This window comes from Bombina bombina, chromosome 3 (assembly GCF_027579735.1).
Source record: "Bombina bombina isolate aBomBom1 chromosome 3, aBomBom1.pri, whole genome shotgun sequence".
NCBI lineage: Eukaryota > Metazoa > Chordata > Amphibia > Anura > Bombinatoridae > Bombina > Bombina bombina.
In genome coordinates, this window is record NC_069501.1 from 753,938,750 (window position 1) to 753,959,619 (window position 20,870).

The window sequence follows — 20,870 nt, forward strand, 5'->3', positions numbered from 1 at the left end:
GAAGCTCTCAGTTTAGCTCTGTTGAAAAGGTAACTGGAAAGCCCACTGCAAGTGGGAAATAAGACACTCCCCCCCTCCCCCTTCTTTTGCATATGAAAAGACCCTTTACACAAACAGGAGCAAGCTGGAGAAGGTAGCTGACGGTATTCACATAAAACTTTGGGGCTTGGTTAGGAGTCTGAAAATCAGAGCAATGTTATTTAAAAATAAGCAAAACTATACATTTTTTTTTAAAAAAAAAACCTGTATGGGCTATATAAATAGATCATCTACAAAATATTTATGCAAAGAAAAAAATGAGTGTGAAATGTCCCTTTAATATATTCTTTTGGCCCCCTTTTATCAAAATGAGATTCCATTCTTGTGGGTAGGAGCACATGTACATTTATTCAAAAATGTTCCCCATAGAAAACATAATTTGTTTACCAGTACTGACGATGTTTAGTCAATGGGGCATATTTATCAAGCTCCATACGCAGTGTTTCCGGCGAGTCTAAAAACCGTTGCTCCATAACCTGTCCGCCTGCTCTGATGCGGCAGACAGAAATCGACAGAAATCAACCCGATCGAATACGATCGGGTTGATTGACACCCCTGCTAGTGGATGATTGGCAAGGAATCTGCAGGGGGCGGTATTGCACCAGCAGTTAACAAGTACTGCTGGTGAAATGACAAATGCCGAGAGCGTATGCTGTCGGCATTTATCAATGTGCAGGGGACATGATCCGATATATCGGATCATGTCCGCTCGCACAATCATAAATATGCCCCATTATCTTTTATTAAGCATTATTTTTTTCCAATAGTATCCTGTCTGCCTAAAAAATGTAATTGTTCTAAGTTACCATCATAAGAACAAGTGTATAGATGAATGAAATGTAAAAGAAAAAAAATCTTTTTTATAGGACACCCTTGAGATCACTAATGCAACAGGAATAATGAGGAAACAAACAGCTATTCTGCTAACAATTGAGAGAAGTGAATTTAATTGTAGTTGCAGTTGTATACAAACAATTTATTTGCTATTAACATGTCAGTATTTACAACCAGCATCCTGCACAGGTAGCTAAAGAGGTATGCAGAGCAAGCTAACTAATGGGAACTTTGAGAGTGGTAGATAAGTTGCAGTAAAGTCCATAGAAGTGGTCCAGATGCCATTATAGGCACATAAATAGTATTGCTGTTTAAACTTGAGAGAATCCTGATCCTGTGTTATGAGATAGGTGACTCGCTGGAGCCTAATACTGCAGTTACAAAGGCCATATTTTTCACAACTCTCTTCACATGTGAGAACCTTAAAGGGACAGTCTAGGCCAAAATAAACTTTCATGATTCAGATAGGGCATGTAATTTTAAACAATTTTCCAATTTACTTTTATCACCAATTTTGCTTTGTTCTCTTGGTATTCTTAGTTGAAAGCTTAACCTAGGTGGTTCATATGCTAATTTCTTAGACCTTGAAGGCCACCTCTTTTCAGAATGCATTTTAACAGTTTTTCACCACTAGAGGGTGTTAGTTCATGTATTTCATATAGATAACACTGTGCTCGTGCACGTGAAGTTATCTGGGAGCAGGCACTGATTGGCTAAACTGCAAGTCTGTCAAAAGAACTGAAATAAAGGGGCAGTTTGCAGAGGCTTAGATACAAGATAATCACAGAGGTTAAAAGTATATTAATATAACTGTGTTGGTTATGCAAATCTGGGGAATGGGTAAGAAAGGGATTATCTATCTTTTAAAACAATAAAAATTCTGGTGTAGACTGTCCCTTTAACTTACAGTTCCCTACAGTTTTTGGAAATCTTACCATGGCAGACATCTCCATGGTAATTTGCTGCCACAATGCTTTCTTGTGCGAGTCATGCCTTGTAGTTCATAAACATATCATAGCAACCTTATTTGCCAGCACCACATTCTGCTGAAGGTGGAATATGACATTACCACTCTGGTTTTTCCTGTTTTTTTTCCTCCAGCAGCCATAATGTCAAATATATTAAATTGCAGTTTATGAAATTTAATAAAAGAGAGAGGTTTCTGTGAGAATGTGTTTACATAACAGCCAGGTGATATTCTTGTTCCAAATATTGCAAAAATGTTGCAAAAAAAATATATCATTATCAGGAATTCCACACTTATCAATATAATAAATTAATTGATCAATTTGAGAGCATTGTTCTATTCCAGATAACAGTGTCTGTAAAGCAACCTCTAATTGGCTGCATCATTCTCAACTTCAAGAGACATGAAACCCATTTTTTTTCTTTCATGATTCAGACAGATTATACATTTTTAACCCCTTAATGACACGAGTCGTATAGGGTACGTCGCACACAACCTGGTCTTTAAAGACCAGCGACGTACCCTGTACGACTTTGGGGATTAAAGTAGCTGGAAGCGATCCTGATCGCTTCCAGCTGCTTTACAGTTATTGCAGTGATGCCTCGATATTGAGGCATCCTGCAATAACATTTTTCCCCCATCCGATGCAGAGAGAGCCACTCTGTGGCCCTCTCTGCACCGACATCGATGGCCGCAATCGTTGGTGGGTGGGAGCTTACCGTGGGAGGCGGGTGGGTGGCCATCGATGAAAAACTGAATAGGGAGGGGGCGGGATCGGGGGCGGGGTTGTTGGGAGCATGCACGGGAGCGCGCACATGCACGGGGGGTGGCGGGTGGGAACCGCTACACTACAGCAAAGCCATTTTATATGAGTGGCAGTAAGGGGGGATAAAATCCCCAACAAAAGTAAATCCAAGGGATCTGGGAGCGGGTGGGGGATTGGTCTGTGGGGGGGGAAGCTACACTACAGAAAAAATTAAAAAAAAAATAAAAAAATAAAAAAAACATTTGTATTTGCAAACAGGATACTGGCAGACAGCTGCCAGTACCCAAGATGGCTCCCAGTAAGGTAGAGGTGGAGGGTTAGAGAGCTGTTTGGGGGGGGGGGGATCAGGGAGGTTGGGGGCTAAGGGGGGATCCTACACAGCTGCATATGTAAATATGCTATAAATTTTTTTTTAAATATACCTTTTATTTTAGTACTGGCAGACTTTCTGGGGTTGGGGAGGGATGGGAGCTGTTTGGGAGGGATCAGGGGGTCTGATGTGTCAGGTGGGAGGCTGATCTCTACACTAAAGCTAAAATTAACCCTGCAAGCTCCCTACAAACTACATAATTAACCCCTTCACTGCTAACCATAATACACGTGTGATGCGCAGCAGCATTTAGCAGCCTTCTAATTACCAGAAAGCAACGCCAAAGTCATATATGTCTGCTATTTCTGAACAAAGGGGATCGCAGAGAAGCATTTACAACCATTTATGCCATACTTGCAAAAGTTGTTTGTAAATAATTTCAGTGAGAAACCTAAAATTGTGAAAAATTTTAAGTTGTTTTTTATTTGATCGCATTTAGCGGTGAAATGGTAGCATGAAATATACCAAGATGGGCCTAGATCAATACTTGGGTTGTCTACTACACTACACTAAAGCTAAAATTAACCCTAGATGCTCCCTACATGCTCCCTAATTAACTCCTTCACTGCTGGGCATAATACAAGTGTGATGCGCAGTGGCATTTAGCGGTCTTCTAATTACCAAAAAGCAACGCCAAAGTCATATATGTCTGCTATTTCTGAACAAAGGGGACCCCAGAGAAGCATTTACAACCATTTATGCCATAATTGCACAAGTTGTTTGTAAATAATTTCAGTGAGAAACCTAAAGTTTGTGAAAATATTTGGGAAAAAGTTCTTTTTTTTTTATTTGATTGCATTTAGTGGTGAAATGTACCAAAATGGGCCTAGATCAATACTTTGGGATGTCTTCCAAAAAAAATATATATACATGTCAAGGGTTAATCAGGGATTCCTGAAAGATATCAGTGTTCCAATGTAACTAGCGCTAATTTTGAAAAAAAGTGGTTTGGAAATAGCAAAGTGCTACTTGTACTTATGGCCCTATAACTTGCAAAAAAAACAAAGAACATGTAAACATTGGGTATTTCTAAACTCAGGACAAAATTTAGAAACTATTTAGCATGGGTGTTTTTTGGTGATTGTAGATGTGTAACAGATTGTGGGGGTCAAAGTTAGAAAAAGTGCGTTTTTTTTCCATTTTTTCCTAATATTTTATCATTTTTTTTTTAAAGTAAATGATAAGATATAATGAAAATAATGGTATCTTTAGAAAGTCCATTTAATGGCGAGAAAACGGTATATAATATGTATGGGTACAGTAAATGAGTAAGAGGAAAATTACAGCTAAACACAAACACTGCAGAAATTTAAAAATAGCCCTGGTCCTTCAGGGAAAGAAATTGAAAAATGGCCTTGGTCCTTAAAGGGTTAAACAACTTTCCACTTTACTTCTGTTATCAATTTTGCTTCATTCTCTTGGTATCTTTTTATTGAAGAAGCATCAAGATACTCCTGAACACATTTGTAAGCCAATTAAAATAAGAGCTGCTCAAATCCTATTGGCTGTTCCGATCAGCCAATAGAATGAGAGCTCAAATCCTATTGGCTGATTGGAACAGCCAATAGAATGAGAGCTGCTCAAATCCTATTGGCTGATTTGAACAGCCAATAGGATTTTAGCAGCTCTAATCCTATTGGCTGATTGAAATCTTTCAGCCGATAGGAATGCAAGGGACGCCATCTTGGATGGCGTCACTTGCATTGAAGTTCCAGTTTACAGCGGCGACCGTATGAAGAGGATGCTCCGGTCCAGATGTGTTCAGGATGGACCCACTCCGCGCCGGATGGATGAAGATAGAAGATGCCGCCTGGATGAAGACTTCTCCAGCTGTATGAAGATGGAAGAGGTCGCCAGATGAAGACTTATTGCCGTCAGGATGAGGGCTTCTCTGGCTGGATGGATCCTTCAAGCGGGACTTCAAGAACTGTAAGTAGATTGTCGGGGGTTAGTGTTAGGTTTTTTAAATTTTTTTTGGGTGGGTTTTATTTTTAGATTAGGGTTTGGGCATGTAAAAGAGCTAAATGCCCTTTTAAGGGCAATGCCCATACAAATGCCCTTTTCAGGGCAATGGGGAGCTTAGGGTATTTTAGATTTTTTTTATATAGGGGGTTGGTTGGTTGGGTGGTGGGTTTTACTGTTGGGGGGGTGTTTGTATTTTTTTTTACAGGTAAAAGAGATAATATCTTTAATGCAATGCCCCACAAAAGGCCTTTTTAAGGGTCATTGGTAGTATATTGTAGGCTAGGGTTTTTTTATTTTTTGGGGGGGCTTTTTTATAGGGCTATTAGATTAGGTGTAATTCTTTTTTATTTTTGATCATTTGTTTTTTCAAGATTTATTTTTTTTGTAACTTAGTGTTTGGTTTTTCTGTAATTTAGTACTTTTTAATAATGTTTAATTGTAGATTTAAATAATTTGAGTAGGGTTAGGTTTCTTTAATATGTAATTTAGCTAATTTAATTGACATTTTAATTTAATTGTAGTATAATAGGGTAGGTTAATTAATAGTTTAAAATAGTTTATTTTAATTTTACAGGTAAGTTTTAGTTTATATTAAGATAGGGATGTTGTAATTTTCATTTTAAGTTAGGGGGTTGTTAGGTTTAGGGGTTAATAGCTTAATTTAGTTTTTGGCAATGTGGGGGTCTGACGGTTTAGGGGTTAATAGGTTTAGTTAGTGGTGGTGATGTGGGAGGCCAGGGGTTTAGGGGTTAATATGTTTATTTAGTGGCAGCGGTGTTGGGGAGCGACGGGATAGGGGTTAATAACTTTATTTAGGTTGCGGCGATGTCGGGGAGCGGCGGGATACGGTTTAATAACTTTATTTAGGTTGTGGCGATGTCGGGGAGTGGCGGGATAGGGGTTAAACATTTTAGTATAGTGGCAGCGTTTAGTGACAGGGTATAAATAAAGTTGGGAAAAAGCCGAATAGACGCAAGATCGATGACTGCTAGTTAACAACAGTCCGATGCTCATCGCCCCGTACTTGGTGCGCTTCTTTTTGCATAAATATGGAGAGCGTATTGAGATCCGCGGCCGCGATGTTAGGCGAGCGTATTGATGCCGGCGAATGCAACATAGTTGAGAGCTTGATACATATCCCCCATAGAATGAATCAAACTAGATAATAGAAGTAAAATGGAAAGTTGTTGAAAATTGTATGCTCTATCTGAATTATGAAAGAAAATGTTTGGGTTTCATGTCCCTTTAAATGGTGGTAAAGGAGAAAAGTGGGGTCGGAAAGATAGCTTATTGTTATAACCAAGTAGTATAGGAAAGTCTATACTGTTCTCTTAAATGTGATAGCAATAAACATACAATACTAACATTTTTGGGGACATTCAAATAGAATATAAGTAATGCATTAAATGACATTGTAAATTAAATAAGCTTTTATTTAAGCAGAATTTTGTAAAGAAAATATGCAGCATAATTGATATTACATATCAGTAAAAATATTTTTTTTCAGCCATAAGCTTTAGATTACAAACTGATTTAACGATGTGCATATATGCTTTTTTAAGTCCATATTTAACTACATTTAAAGGGACAAAATACACTTTTGTTTTCTACCATTGTTTTTTTTTTTTATAACCAAACTCCACCTATTACTTGCCTTATTTTGAGAAGCCAATATAGACTTGTTACTGAAGTAAACGTGTTGTTTTGCAGTTTTTCATATTATCTCCCTGCTGAGGACAGTTAGAGACATATATGTAGCAAAGTAAGATTTTTGAAGACTGCCATGTCCTCTTCCAATTCTCTGAAATGGGAAAACTCTCCATTTTCAGAAATAAATTACAGGAAAAAGAGGAAAAATAAGATTAAAAAAGTATATTGCAGTGTTGTTTTACAATATGTAAGTAAACATTTTGGGCCAGATTACAAGTTAAGCGCAAAATATTGCTTCCGGAAAATCGATATTTGCGATCAACTGAGTAATACCAAATGTGTGCTGGTATTAAAAGTGAGGTGCAATTGCACGGAAGCATTTTTCTCACAAGAGCATGCTTCCATAGGCTCCAATTGGAGCCTCGTCTCATGCCTTAAGAAATGCAGAGAACCTAGCTCAACGAAGGGGGTAAAACGCGCAGCCATGGGTAGCAAATATATATATATATATATATATATATATATATATATATATATATATAGGTATCTGAATATATACATATATATTTATGTATTAATATGTGTATGTTATATCACATCCTGTATTGATCAAGCTATCACTGTGCTGATTGTTGTAGGGTTAGCAGGTTGGAGCCTTTCTGAGGGCTCAATTATACACCACTGTGTTTTGCAAAGGCTTTTTACAACAAGTAGATTAGATTATGGGATATTCTGTTTTAAATATACTAGATTAAACCCCAATGTACTTTCACGCAGCCACTTGTTTAATAGCAACCTAATTACAAGTCTTGTTTTCTTTCCAGCCATTTTCTGCTGGAAGAATGTTTCAGGTTCTGCTGTGGACTGCGTAGTCTTTACTAAATTGAGTTTTATTTATTTTAAATGTAGCCTGAGAGCACAACATTTTGACTACTGGCATACTTTGGCAGAAGTAATAAAGGTTGACACTGCTTCGTTTGAAAGTTTTCATGCAAAACTGAATCACTAAAAATATCAACAATTTTTTAGTAGCATAATTAACACTCATGGCACATACCTGAAGGATATTCTTGGAGTTCTATGTTCACATTTTTTATTTGTTAGGTTTTTTTTTTTATTCTTTTTTTAATCTCTATAAATAAATTCTGTTGGAGAGGAAAACCAGTTCTATTGACAATTTTGAACAATTATAATCACAATAGCTGTCAATCATTATCAGTCTTTATTGTAATATATTTATTTAATAAAACAAAAGCACTCACGTATTTATAGAAAATTAATTCATTGGAATCCAATTGAACCCAAATAGTGATAATAAAAAAAAAGAAACATTAAAAAAATATATTGCTTAAAGTCACCTTAAGTATGTAGACCAAATTAAAAAGTCAAAATAAGTCACCAATAACTTTCACTTTAGAAACTTCCACATTTCTTTGTGGTCTGGTATAATGTTCATCAATGTTACATAATCCTTGTTCAGAGTACTGTTTGGAGTCAGGCAGATCCCCTCCTTCTGCCACATTCAAAATATACACTGCAAGAGAAGAACAACAGTGCAGCTCCCACTCAAGGTAGTTTTATTAATATACAAAAGCTTCCGCACACAGATAATTACTGCACTTACATTAAACACATCACATGCAGGCACATCAGATAAAAATCCCATGTTACCACAGTTCCCGGATAGTCCTAGTCCTTTTGGGATGTTCCTCCTCTGGATCACTCCTCTCAACATCCTCCACGCTTGTGTGGTCAAGTTAGTTCAGGTGTCTGCACAATAGCTGACAATAATTATTAGTCTCTACTGTAACCCAAGTACTGATAAACATCCTTTATATTTTCACAATTTTTAATCGAGTGAAATTAAGTTACCATAATATTTTTAATTCAAAAGTTTCTTCTGTAAATGCAACACAACTATATAAATGCTAATGTTGTATGAAATGTGTCTGTCTTTGTCATTTAAATTGAATTCATGATATGTCTGATTATTTTTCTGTCCCCATCTGTTGTACAATTAACCACTTTGGAACATTTGTACAGGGTCAGTGATCGCGATGCTGCGCTGGAAGCAGCACTTCGACTACTGCAGCAGTTCTACCTGGACTTAGAAAAGTTCCTTGCCTGGATGACAGAAGCTGAAACAACGGCCAACGTTCTTCAGGATGCTACCCATAAAGACGGAGTGTTAGAGGATGCACGAGGCCTTAGAGAACTGATGAACCAGTGGCAGGTATGCCTTTTATTTGTGGTATAAAAACAATCATTTCTTTATCTATCTTTGTTAGTGAAAAAGGTAAAAATACAGTATATTACTAAATGTTACATTCATTAAAATCATTATGTTTTGCATAAACATATGGGCCGTTGGATGTGAATTGTCTATAATAAGAAATATTATTTTCAATCTTCTGAATATTTCACAGATTTAACTTTGGCATATTTAGCAACATAGGTTTACTATTGGTTTAGAGTGGTGCCATTTTTAGCTCAGGTGTGCCACAATTTTTGAGGTAATTCGATTTTAAGTTGCTAATGTAAAAACAAAAACAATCAAGAATGTAAATTTGCAGCCACATTTTGCTCCAGTTCTGCTATTCATATGTATATATTTAGCGCTAGATTTTAGGCAACTTTTAGCAGGATTTGGGTTTCAGACTAAAGCATATTTAATGTTGTTGTATTAATGTTTTTATAGACTATTTAGCAAATGGGGCCATGTTGCCTCAATGATATTGTTTCAAACTCAAAGTTATTTGCCTCTTTTTGAAGATAAGGTTCTAGAAACTTTGAATAAAGTTGCAAATTAAAGGATGATAAAAAAATATTTACTTTTCTCTTGGGGAAATGAGTTATGGGGACCCTACAGGTAATACCAATAAAGAGGGTCCCCTATGGGCAGGATTTGTAGCCTATAAAACTACATCTTCAAATTGAAAGTTAATAAACAATACTATTTTATAACTTTTCTCTTACACAGGTCTTGCAGCCTATTGATATTTAGTATGATGCAGTCTTCTTTGGTAGCCTAGAGTTAAGGGACATGAAACCCATTTTTCATTAATCAAATAGAGCATACAATTTTAAATAACTTTCCCATTTATTTATATACACTAATTTATTCCATTTTTTTTATCCTTTGTGGAAAAGTATACCTAGGTAGGCTCAGAAGCTGCTGACTGATAGGTGCACATATATGCCTCTTGTCATTGGCTTTCAGCAAGCTCCTAGTAGTACATTGCCGCTCCTTCAACAAAGGATAGAATAACAATAAAACAAATTAGATAATAGATGTCAATTATAAAGTTGTTTAAAATTGTCTGATCTATCTGAATCATAAAAGAAAAATTTTGGGTTTCCTGTCCCTTTAATAGGACATATAATTAAAAAGAAAAAGATATTTCTTTCAAAGCCTATATAATTTGATATTGTCTCTGCTTATATCTGTTTTAACCCAGTTGACTACAACATATGTATCTCATTTTAGAAATATTACAATGTATGCAAAAACTCATGTAATTTATTAAATAAAGCATAATGTATTAAATTCCCTTTACTTCATGAAATTCTGTCTAAAAACACAGGGCTAGCAGTTTTCTGCATTTTGTTTTTAAGCTTTGATGCATCAGCTAAAAAAAGAAAACACAAATGCTGAATAAATTTGTCATAGTTAGTGATTATACAATTTCTAGGCAATTGTTTTCTTCTGGAAGCAAGAAATTAGTTTTCCTTAATTTAATACTTAAAAATGAGAAGATTAAATGTTTTTTCGTGCTGCAACACATTGTGGTGGGAAGATGATCCATCACCTGTGATACAGTAGAATGGAGGTGTTTGTATGCATAGTGCTGCATCCAGGGGTTTGTTAATCTGTCTTCATCACCCTCCCATGGCATTCTGTGCAATGGGCATTCACAGCTCCTAACAACATTAGCTGACACGTCTTTATGTAAGCAGAAGTACATTTAACTGTTTTATAAGATCTCAGATATAATAATCACATGCATCATTTGTGTTATCAAGTATGTCATCCTTGTTCTGTTGTTTTCCTAATGAGAATAGCTGTTCCCATTATTAACTATGGAGAAATAAAAGTGTCTATCTATCTATCTATCTATCTATCTATCTATCTATCTATCTATCTATCTCTATCTATCTATCATATATATATATATATATATATATATATATATATTATCTATTATCTATCTTATATCTATCTATTATTATTATCCATCTACTCCTTTATAGTTTTGTGACCACCTAACTGAGGCCTAGATTACGAGTTGTGCGTTAGCCTTAAAAAGCAGCGTTAAGAGGTCCTAACGCTGCTTTTTAACACCCGCTGATATTACGAGTCTTGCAGGTACAGGTGTACCGCTCACTTTTTTGTCCAGACTCGGAAATACCGCAAATCCACTTATGTCAATTGTGTATCTTATATTTTCATTGGGACTTGCATAGCGCCGGTATTATGAGTCTGACCAAAAGTCAGCGGTAAACCCTCTCCTGTCAAGACATTTAAAGGATTACTTTCTGTTATAATTTTTAAGCTAAACAACTAACATATTAAAGTTAATAAACATTAATTAAAACCTACTGACCTATATTTTCTCCAAAACGAAGTTTCATAACGTTCTAAAAGTTATATTTTTTATTCGCCGATGATGTCACGTTATCCTGCCCACTATTTTCAGCACTGCGTGTTCAAAATACTTAAACCAATAACTTTGTGTTTAAAGCGCCATTTTGAAACCTAGGTATTGTAAACGGATTGGTACAGAGCAAAGGATACCCACAGAGTGGGTTTGGAAAACAATTACATTTGCAGACAAGATTTCTGATATAAGGTAGAGATATGTTAATGAAATGCTATTGATAAAAAGCGTATTTGGGGTAGTTAGTTAGTAACAAGCATAGAAAATATTTACTTACAGTGGCCCTTTAAAAGTCAGTAGTTAAGAGTTTCACACTACAACGCCGTAGCATAAAACTCTTAACTAAAGTGCTAAAAAGTACACTAACACCCATAAACTACCTATTAACCCCTAAACCAAGGCCCCCCACATCGCAAACACTAAAATAAATATTTTAACCCCTAATCTACCAAACCGGACATTGCTGCCACTATAATAAATATATTGACCCCTAAACCGCTGCACTCCCGCATCGCAATCACTATTTAAATATTATTAACCCCTAATCTGCTGGCCTTAACATCGCCGCCACCTACCTAAATTTATTAACCCCTAATCTGCCGCCCCCAACGTCGCCGCCACTATAATAAAGTTATTGACCCCTAAACCTAAGTCTAACCCTAACACCCCCAAACTTAAATATAATTTAAATAAATCTAAATAAAATTACTACAATTAACTAAATTATTCCTATTTAAAACTAAATACCTATAAAATAAACCCTAAGCTAGCTACAATATAACTAATAGTTACATTGTAGCTACCTTAGGGTTTATTTTTATTTTAAGTACAACCCCCCCCCCACTCAATTACAGAAAATAATAAAGAAATTACAAGATTTTTAAACTAATTACACCTAATCTAATCCCCCTAACAAAATAAAAAAATCCCCCCCAAAATAAAAAAAAATCCCTACCCTACACTAAATTACAAATAGCCCTTAAAAGGGCTTTTTTCGGGGCATTGCCCCAAAGTAATCAACTCTTTTACCTGAAAAAAAAAAATACAATCCCCCCAACATTAAATCCCACCACCCACACAACCAACCCTACTCTAAAACCCACCCAATCCCCCCTTAAAAAACCTAACACTAACCCCCTGAGGATCACCTTACCGGGAGACGTCTTCACCCAACTGGGCCGAAGTCCTCAACGAAGCCGGGAGAAGTCTTAATCCAAGCCGGGTGAAGTGGTCCTCCAGACGGGCAGAAGTCTTCATCCAGATGGCATCTTCTATCTTCATCCATCCGGCGCGGAGCGGGTCCATCTTCAAGACATCCGACGTGGAGCATCCTCTTCAAAAATGATTGGCATCCCTTCAATTCCGATTGGCTGATTCTATCAGCCAATCTGAATTAAGGTAGGAAAAATTCTATTGGCTGATGCAATCAGCCAATAGGATTAAAGTTCAATCCTATTGGCTGATCCAATCAGCCAATAGGATTGAGCTGGCATTCTATTGGCTGCTCCAATCAGCCAATAGAATGCCAGTTCAATCCTATTGGCTGATTGCATCAGCCAATAGGATTTTTTCTACCTTAATTCCGATTGGCTGATAGAATTCTATCAGCTAATTGGAATTGAAGGGACGCCATCTTGGATGACGTCATTTAAAAGAACCTTCATTCTGTGTTTAGCCATGGAAAGAAGAGGATGCTCCGTGTCGGATGTCTTGAAGATGGACCCACTCCGCGTTGGATGGATGAAGATAGAAGATGCCGTCTGGATGAAGACTTCTTCCCGTCTGGAGGACCACTTCGCCCAACTTGGATGAAGACTTCTCCCAGCTTCATTGAGGACTTTGGCCCGGTTGGGTGAAGACGTCTCCCAGTAAGGTGATCTTCAAGGGGTTAGTGTTAGGTTTTTTAAGGGGGGATTGGGTGGGTTTTAGAGTAGGGTTGGTTGTGTGGGTGGTGGGTTTTAATGTTGGGGGATTGTAATTTTTTTTCAGGTAAAAGAGCTGATTACTTTGGGGCAATGCCCCACAAAAGGCCCTTTTAAGGGCTATTTGTAATTTAGTGTAGGGTAGGGCTTTTTTATTTTGGGGGGGGGCTTTTTATTTTGTTAGGGGGATTAGATTAGGTGTAATTAGTTTAGAAATCTTGTAATTTCTTTATTATTTCTGTAATTGAGTGGGGGGGGGGTTGTACTTAAAATAAAAATAAACCCTAAGGTAGCTACAATGTAACTATTAGTTATATTGTAGCTAGCTTAGGGTTTATTTTATAGGTATTTAGTTTTAAATAGGAATAATTTAGTTAATTGTAGTAATTTTATTTAGATTTATTTAAATTATATTTAAGTTTGGGGGTGTTAGGGTTAGACTTAGGTTTAGGGGTCAATAACTTTATTATAGTGGCGGCGACGTTGGGGGCGGCAGATTAGGGGTTAATAAATTTAGGTAGGTGGCGGCGATGTTAAGGCCAGCAGATTAGGGGTTAATAATATTTAAATAGTGATTGCGATGCGGGAGTGCAGCGGTTTAGGGGTCAATATATTTATTATAGTGGCAGCAATGTCCGGTTTGGTAGATTAGGGGTTAAAATATTTATTTTAGTGTTTGCGATGTGGGGGGCCTTGGTTTAGGGGTTAATAGGTAGTTTATGGGTGTTAGTGTACTTTTTAGCACTTTAGTTAAGAGTTTTATGCTACGGCGTTGTAGTGTGAAACTCTTAACTACTGACTTTTAAAGGGCCACTGTAAGTAAATATTTTCTATGCTTGTTACTAACTAACTACCCCAAATACGCTTTTTATCAATAGCATTTCATTAACATATCTCTACCTTATATCAGAAATCTTGTCTGCAAATGTAATTGTTTTCCAAACCCACTCTGTGGGTATCCTTTGCTCTGTACCAATCCGTTTACAATACCTAGGTTTCAAAATGGCGCTTTAAAACACAAAGTTATTGGTTTAAGTATTTTGAACACGCAGTGCTGAAAATAGTGGGCAGGATAACGTGACATCATCGGCGAATAAAAAATATAACTTTTAGAACGTTATGAAACTTCGTTTTGGAGAAAATATAGGTCAGTAGGTTTTAATTAATGTTTATTAACTTTAATATGTTAGTTGTTTAGCTTAAAAATATAACAGAAAGTAATCCTTTAAATGTCTTGACAGGAGAGGGTTTACCGCTGACTTTTGGTCAGACTCATAATACCGGCGCTATGCAAGTCCCAATGAAAATATAAGATACACAATTGACATAAGTGGATTTGCGGTATTTCCGAGTCTGGACAAAAAAGTGAGCGGTACACCTGTACCTGCAAGACTCGTAATATCAGCGGGTGTTAAAAAGCAGCGTTAGGACCTCTTAACGCTGCTTTTTAAGGCTAACGCACAACTCGTAATCTAGGCCTCAGTTAGGTGGTCACAAAACTATAAAGGAGTAGATGGATAATAATAATAGATAGATATAAGATAGATAATAGATAATATATATATATATATATATATATATATATGATAGATAGATAGAGATAGATAGATAGATAGATAGATAGATAGATAGATAGATAGATAGATAGACACTTTTATTTCTCCATAGTTAATAATGGGAACAGCTATTCTCATTAGGAAAACAACAGAACAAGGATGACATACTTGATAACACAAATGATGCATGTGATTATTATATCTGAGATCTTATAAAACAGTTAAATGTACTTCTGCTTACATAAAGACGTGTCAGCTAATGTTGTTAGGAGCTGTGAATGCCCATTGCACAGAATGCCATGGGAGGGTGATGAGACAGATTAACAAACCCCTGGATGCAGCACTATGCATACAAACACCTCCATTCTACTGTATCACAGGTGATGGATCATCTTCCCACCACAATGTGTTGCAGCACGAAAAAACATTTAATCTTCTCATTTTTAAGTATTAAATTAAGGAAAACTAATTTCTTGCTTCCAGAAGAAAACAATTGCCTAGAAATTGTATAATCACTAACTATGACAAATTTATTCAGCATTTGTGTTTTCTTTTTTTAGCTGATGCATCAAAGCTTAAAAACAAAATGCAGAAAACTGCTAGCCCTGTGTTTTTAGACAGAATTTCATGAAGTAAAGGGAATTTAATACATTATGCTTTATTTAATAAATTACATGAGTTTTTGCATACATTGTAATATTTCTAAAATGAGATACATATGTTGTAGTCAACTGGGTTAAAACAGATATAAGCAGAGACAATATCAAATTATATAGGCTTTGAAAGAAATATCTTTTTCTTTTTAATTATATGTCCTATTAAAGGGACAGGAAACCCAAAATTTTTCTTTTATGATTCAGATAGATCAGACAATTTTAAACAACTTTATAATTGACATCTATTATCTAATTTGTTTTATTGTTATTCTATCCTTTGTTGAAGGAGCGGCAATGTACTACTAGGAGCTTGCTGAAAGCCAATGACAAGAGGCATATATGTGCACCTATCAGTCAGCAGCTTCTGAGCCTACCTAGGTATACTTTTCCACAAAGGATAAAAAAAATGGAATAAATTAGTGTATATAAATAAATGGGAAAGTTATTTAAAATTGTATGCTCTATTTGATTAATGAAAAATGGGTTTCATGTCCCTTAACTCTAGGCTACCAAAGAAGACTGCATCATACTAAATATCAATAGGCTGCAAGACCTGTGTAAGAGAAAAGTTATAAAATAGTATTGTTTATTAACTTTCAATTTGAAGATGTAGTTTTATAGGCTACAAATCCTGCCCATAGGGGACCCTCTTTATTGGTATTACCTGTAGGGTCCCCATAACTCATTTCCCCAAGAGAAAAGTAAATATTTTTTTATCATCCTTTAATTTGCAACTTTATTCAAGTTTCTAGAACCTTATCTTCAAAAAGAGGCAAATAACTTTGAGTTTGAAACAATATCATTGAGGCAACATGGCCCCATTTGCTAAATAGTCTATAAAAACATTAATACAACAACATTAAATATGCTTTAGTCTGAAACCCAAATCCTGCTAAAAGTTGCCTAAAATCTAGCGCTAAATATATACATATGAATAGCAGAACTGGAGCAAAATGTGGCTGCAAATTTACATTCTTGATTGTTTTTGTTTTTACATTAGCAACTTAAAATCGAATTACCTCAAAAATTGTGTGGCACACCTGAGCTAAAAATGGCACCACTCTAAACCAATAGTAAACCTATGTTGCTAAATATGCCAAAGTTAAATCTGTGAAATATTCAGAAGATTGAAAATAATATTTCTTATTATAGACAATTCACATCCAACGGCCCATATGTTTATGCAAAACATAATGATTTTAATGAATGTAACATTTAGTAATATACTGTATTTTTACCTTTTTCACTAACAAAGATAGATAAAGAAATGATTGTTTTTATACCACAAATAAAAGGCATACCTGCCACTGGTTCATCAGTTCTCTAAGGCCTCGTGCATCCTCTAACACTCCGTCTTTATGGGTAGCATCCTGAAGAACGTTGGCCGTTGTTTCAGCTTCTGTCATCCAGGCAAGGAACTTTTCTAAGTCCAGGTAGAACTGCTGCAGTAGTCGAAGTGCTGCTTCCAGCGCAGCATCGCGATCACTGACCCTGTACAAATGTTCCAAAGTGGTTAATTGTACAACAGATGGGGACAGAAAAATAATCAGACATATCATGAATTCAATTTAAATGACAAAGACAGACACATTTCATACAACATTAGCATTTATATAGTTGTGTTGCATTTACAGAAGAAACTTTTGAATTAAAAATATTATGGTAACTTAATTTCACTCGATTAAAAATTGTGAAAATATAAAGGATGTTTATCAGTACTTGGGTTACAGTAGAGACTAATAATTATTGTCAGCTATTGTGCAGACACCTGAACTAACTTGACCACACAAGCGTGGAGGATGTTGAGAGGAGTGATCCAGAGGAGGAACATCCCAAAAGGACTAGGACTATCCGGGAACTGTGTAACATGGGATTTTTATCTGATGTGCCTGCATGTGATGTGTTTAATGTAAGTGCAGTAATTATCTGTGTGCGGAAGCTTTTGTATATTAATAAAACTACCTTGAGTGGGAGCTGCACTGTTGTTCTTCTCTTGCAGTGTATATTTTGAATGTGGCAGAAGGAGGGGATCTGCCTGACTCCAAACAGTACTCTGAACAAGGATTATGTAACATTGATGAACATTATACCAGACCACAAAGAAATGTGGAAGTTTCTAAAGTGAAAGTTATTGGTGACTTATTTTGACTTTTTAATTTGGTCTACATACTTAAGGTGACTTTAAGCAATATATTTTTTTAATGTTTCTTTTTTTTTATTATCACTATTTGGGTTCAATTGGATTCCAATGAATTAATTTTCTATAAATACGTGAGTGCTTTTGTTTTATTAAATAAATATATTACAATAAAGACTGATAATGATTGACAGCTATTGTGATTATAATTGTTCAAAATTGTCAATAGAACTGGTTTTCCTCTCCAACAGAATTTATTTATAGAGATTAAAAAAAGAATAAAAAAAAAACCTAACAAATAAAAATGTGAACATAGAACTCCAAGAATATCCTTCAGGTATGTGCCATGAGTGTTAATTATGCTACTAAAAAATTGTTGATATTTTTAGTGATTCAGTTTTGCATGAAAACTTTCAAACGAAGCAGTGTCAACCTTTATTACTTCTGCCAAAGTATGCCAGTAGTCAAAATGTTGTGCCTCAGGCTACATTTAAAATAAATAAAACTCAATTTAGTAAAGACTACGCAGTCCACAGCAGAACCTGAAACATTCTTCCAGCAGAAAATGGCTGGAAAGAAAACAAGACTTGTAATTAGGTTGCTATTAAACAAGTGGCTGCGTGAAAGTACATTGGGGTTTAATCTAGTATATTTAAAACAGAATATCCATAATCTAATCTACTTGTTGTAAAAAGCCTTTGCAAAACACAGTGGTGTATAATTGAGCCCTCAGAAAGGCTCCAACCTGCTAACCCTACAACAATCAGCACAGTGATAGCTTGATCAATACAGGATGTGATATAACATACACATATTAATACATAAATAATATATATATTCAGATACGTATTATATATATATATATATATATATATATATATATATATATTTGCTACCCATGGCTGCGCGTTTTACCCCCTTCGTTGAGCTAGGTTCTCTGCATTTCTTAAGGCATGAGACGAGGCTCCAATTGGAGCCTATGGAAGCATGCTCTTGTGAGAAAAATGCTTCCGTGCAATTGCACCTCACTTTTAATACCAGCACACATTTGGTATTACTCAGTTGATCGCAAATATCGATTTTCCGGAAGCAATATTTTGCGCTTAACTTGTAATCTGGCCCAAAATGTTTACTTACATATTGTAAAACAACACTGCAATATACTTTTTTAATCTTATTTTTCCTCTTTTTCCTGTAATTTATTTCTGAAAATGGAGAGTTTTCCCATTTCAGAGAATTGGAAGAGGACATGGCAGTCTTCAAAAATCTTACTTTGCTACATATATGTCTCTAACTGTCCTCAGCAGGGAGATAATAAAAAACTGCAAAACAACACGTTTACTTCAGTAACAAGTCTATATTGGCTTCTCAAAATAAGGCAAGTAATAGGTGGAGTTTGGTTATAAAAAAAAAAACAATGGTAGAAAACAAAAGTGTATTTTGTCCCTTTAAATGTAGTTAAATATGGACTTAAAAAAGCATATATGCACATCGTTAAATCAGTTTGTAATCTAAAGCTTATGGCTGAAAAAAAATATTTTTACTGATATGTAATATCAATTATGCTGCATATTTTCTTTACAAAATTCTGCTTAAATAAAAGCTTATTTAATTTACAATGTCATTTAATGCATTACTTATATTCTATTTGAATGTCCCCAAAAATGTTAGTATTGTATGTTTATTGCTATCACATTTAAGAGAACAGTATAGACTTTCCTATACTACTTGGTTATAACAATAAGCTATCTTTCCGACCCCACTTTTCTCCTTTACCACCATTTAAAGGGACATGAAACCCAAACATTTTCTTTCATAATTCAGATAGAGCATACAATTTTCAACAACTTTCCATTTTACTTCTATTATCTAGTTTGATTCATTCTATGGGGGATATGTATCAAGCTCTCAACTATGTTGCATTCGCCGGCATCAATACGCTCGCCTAACATCGCGGCCGCGGATCTCAATACGCTCTCCATATTTATGCAAAAAGAAGCGCACCAAGTACGGGGCGATGAGCATCGGACTGTTGTTAACTAGCAGTCATCGATCTTGCGTCTATTCGGCTTTTTCCCAACTTTATTTATACCCTGTCACTAAACGCTGCCACTATACTAAAATGTTTAACCCCTATCCCGCCACTCCCCGACATCGCCACAACCTAAATAAAGTTATTAAACCGTATCCCGCCGCTCCCCGACATCGCCGCAACCTAAATAAAGTTATTAACCCCTATCCCGTCGCTCCCCAACACCGCTGCCACTAAATAAACATATTAACCCCTAAACCCCTGGCCTCCCACATCACCACCACTAACTAAACCTATTAACCCCTAAACCGTCAGACCCCCACATTGCCAAAAACTAAATTAAGCTATTAACCCCTAAACCTAACAACCCCCTAACTTAAAATGAAAATTACAACATCCCTATCTTAATATAAACTAAAACTTACCTGTAAAATTAAAATAAACTATTTTAAACTATTAATTAACCTACCCTATTATACTACAATTAAATTAAAATGTCAATTAAATTAGCTAAATTACATATTAAAGAAACCTAACCCTACTCAAATTATTTAAATCTACAATTAAACATTATTAAAAAGTACTAAATTACAGAAAAACCAAACACTAAGTTACAAAAAAAATAAATCTTGAAAAAACAAATGATCAAAAATAAAAAAGAATTACACCTAATCTAATAGCCCTATAAAAAAAGCCCCCCAAAAAATAAAAAAACCCTAGCCTACAATATACTACCAATGACCCTTAAAAAGGCCTTTTGTGGGGCATTGCATTAAAGATATTATCTCTTTTACCTGTAAAAAAAAATACAAACACCCCCCAACAGTAAAACCCACCACCCAACCAACCAACCCCCTATATAAAAAAAAATCTAAAATACCCTAAGCTCCCCATTGCCCTGAAAAGGGCATTTGTATGGGCATTGCCCTTAAAAGGGCATTTAGCTCTTTTACATGCCCAAACCCTAATCTAAAAATAAAACCCACCCAAAAAAAATTTAAAAAACCTAACACTAACCCCCGACAATCTACTTACAGTTCTTGAAGTCCCGCTTGAAGGATCCATCCAGCAGAGAAGCCCTCATCCTGACGGCAATAAGTCTTCATCTGGCGACCTCTTCCATCTTCATACAGCTGGAGAAGTCTTCATCCAGGCGGCATCTTCTATCTCATCCATCCGGCGCGGAGTGGGTCCATCCTGAACACATCTGGACCGGAGCATCCTCTTCATACGGTCGCCGCTGTAAACTGGAACTTCAATGCAAGTGACGCCATCCAAGATGGCGTCCCTTGCATTCCTATCGGCTGAAAGATTTCAA

At 35.8% G+C, this 20,870-nt stretch overlaps 1 protein-coding gene across 1 annotated transcript in view; it reads left to right on the forward strand.

Moving 5' to 3' along the window:
• The window catches only part of DMD (dystrophin), a 4,487,195-nt gene that overhangs the window by 3,357,853 nt on the left and 1,108,472 nt on the right, over positions 1-20,870 (forward strand). Inside the window, exon 55 of the mRNA XM_053707599.1 lies at positions 8,635-8,824. Within this exon, the coding sequence (XP_053563574.1) occupies positions 8,635-8,824 (190 nt within the window). The remainder of the gene's footprint in view (positions 1-8,634; positions 8,825-20,870) is intronic.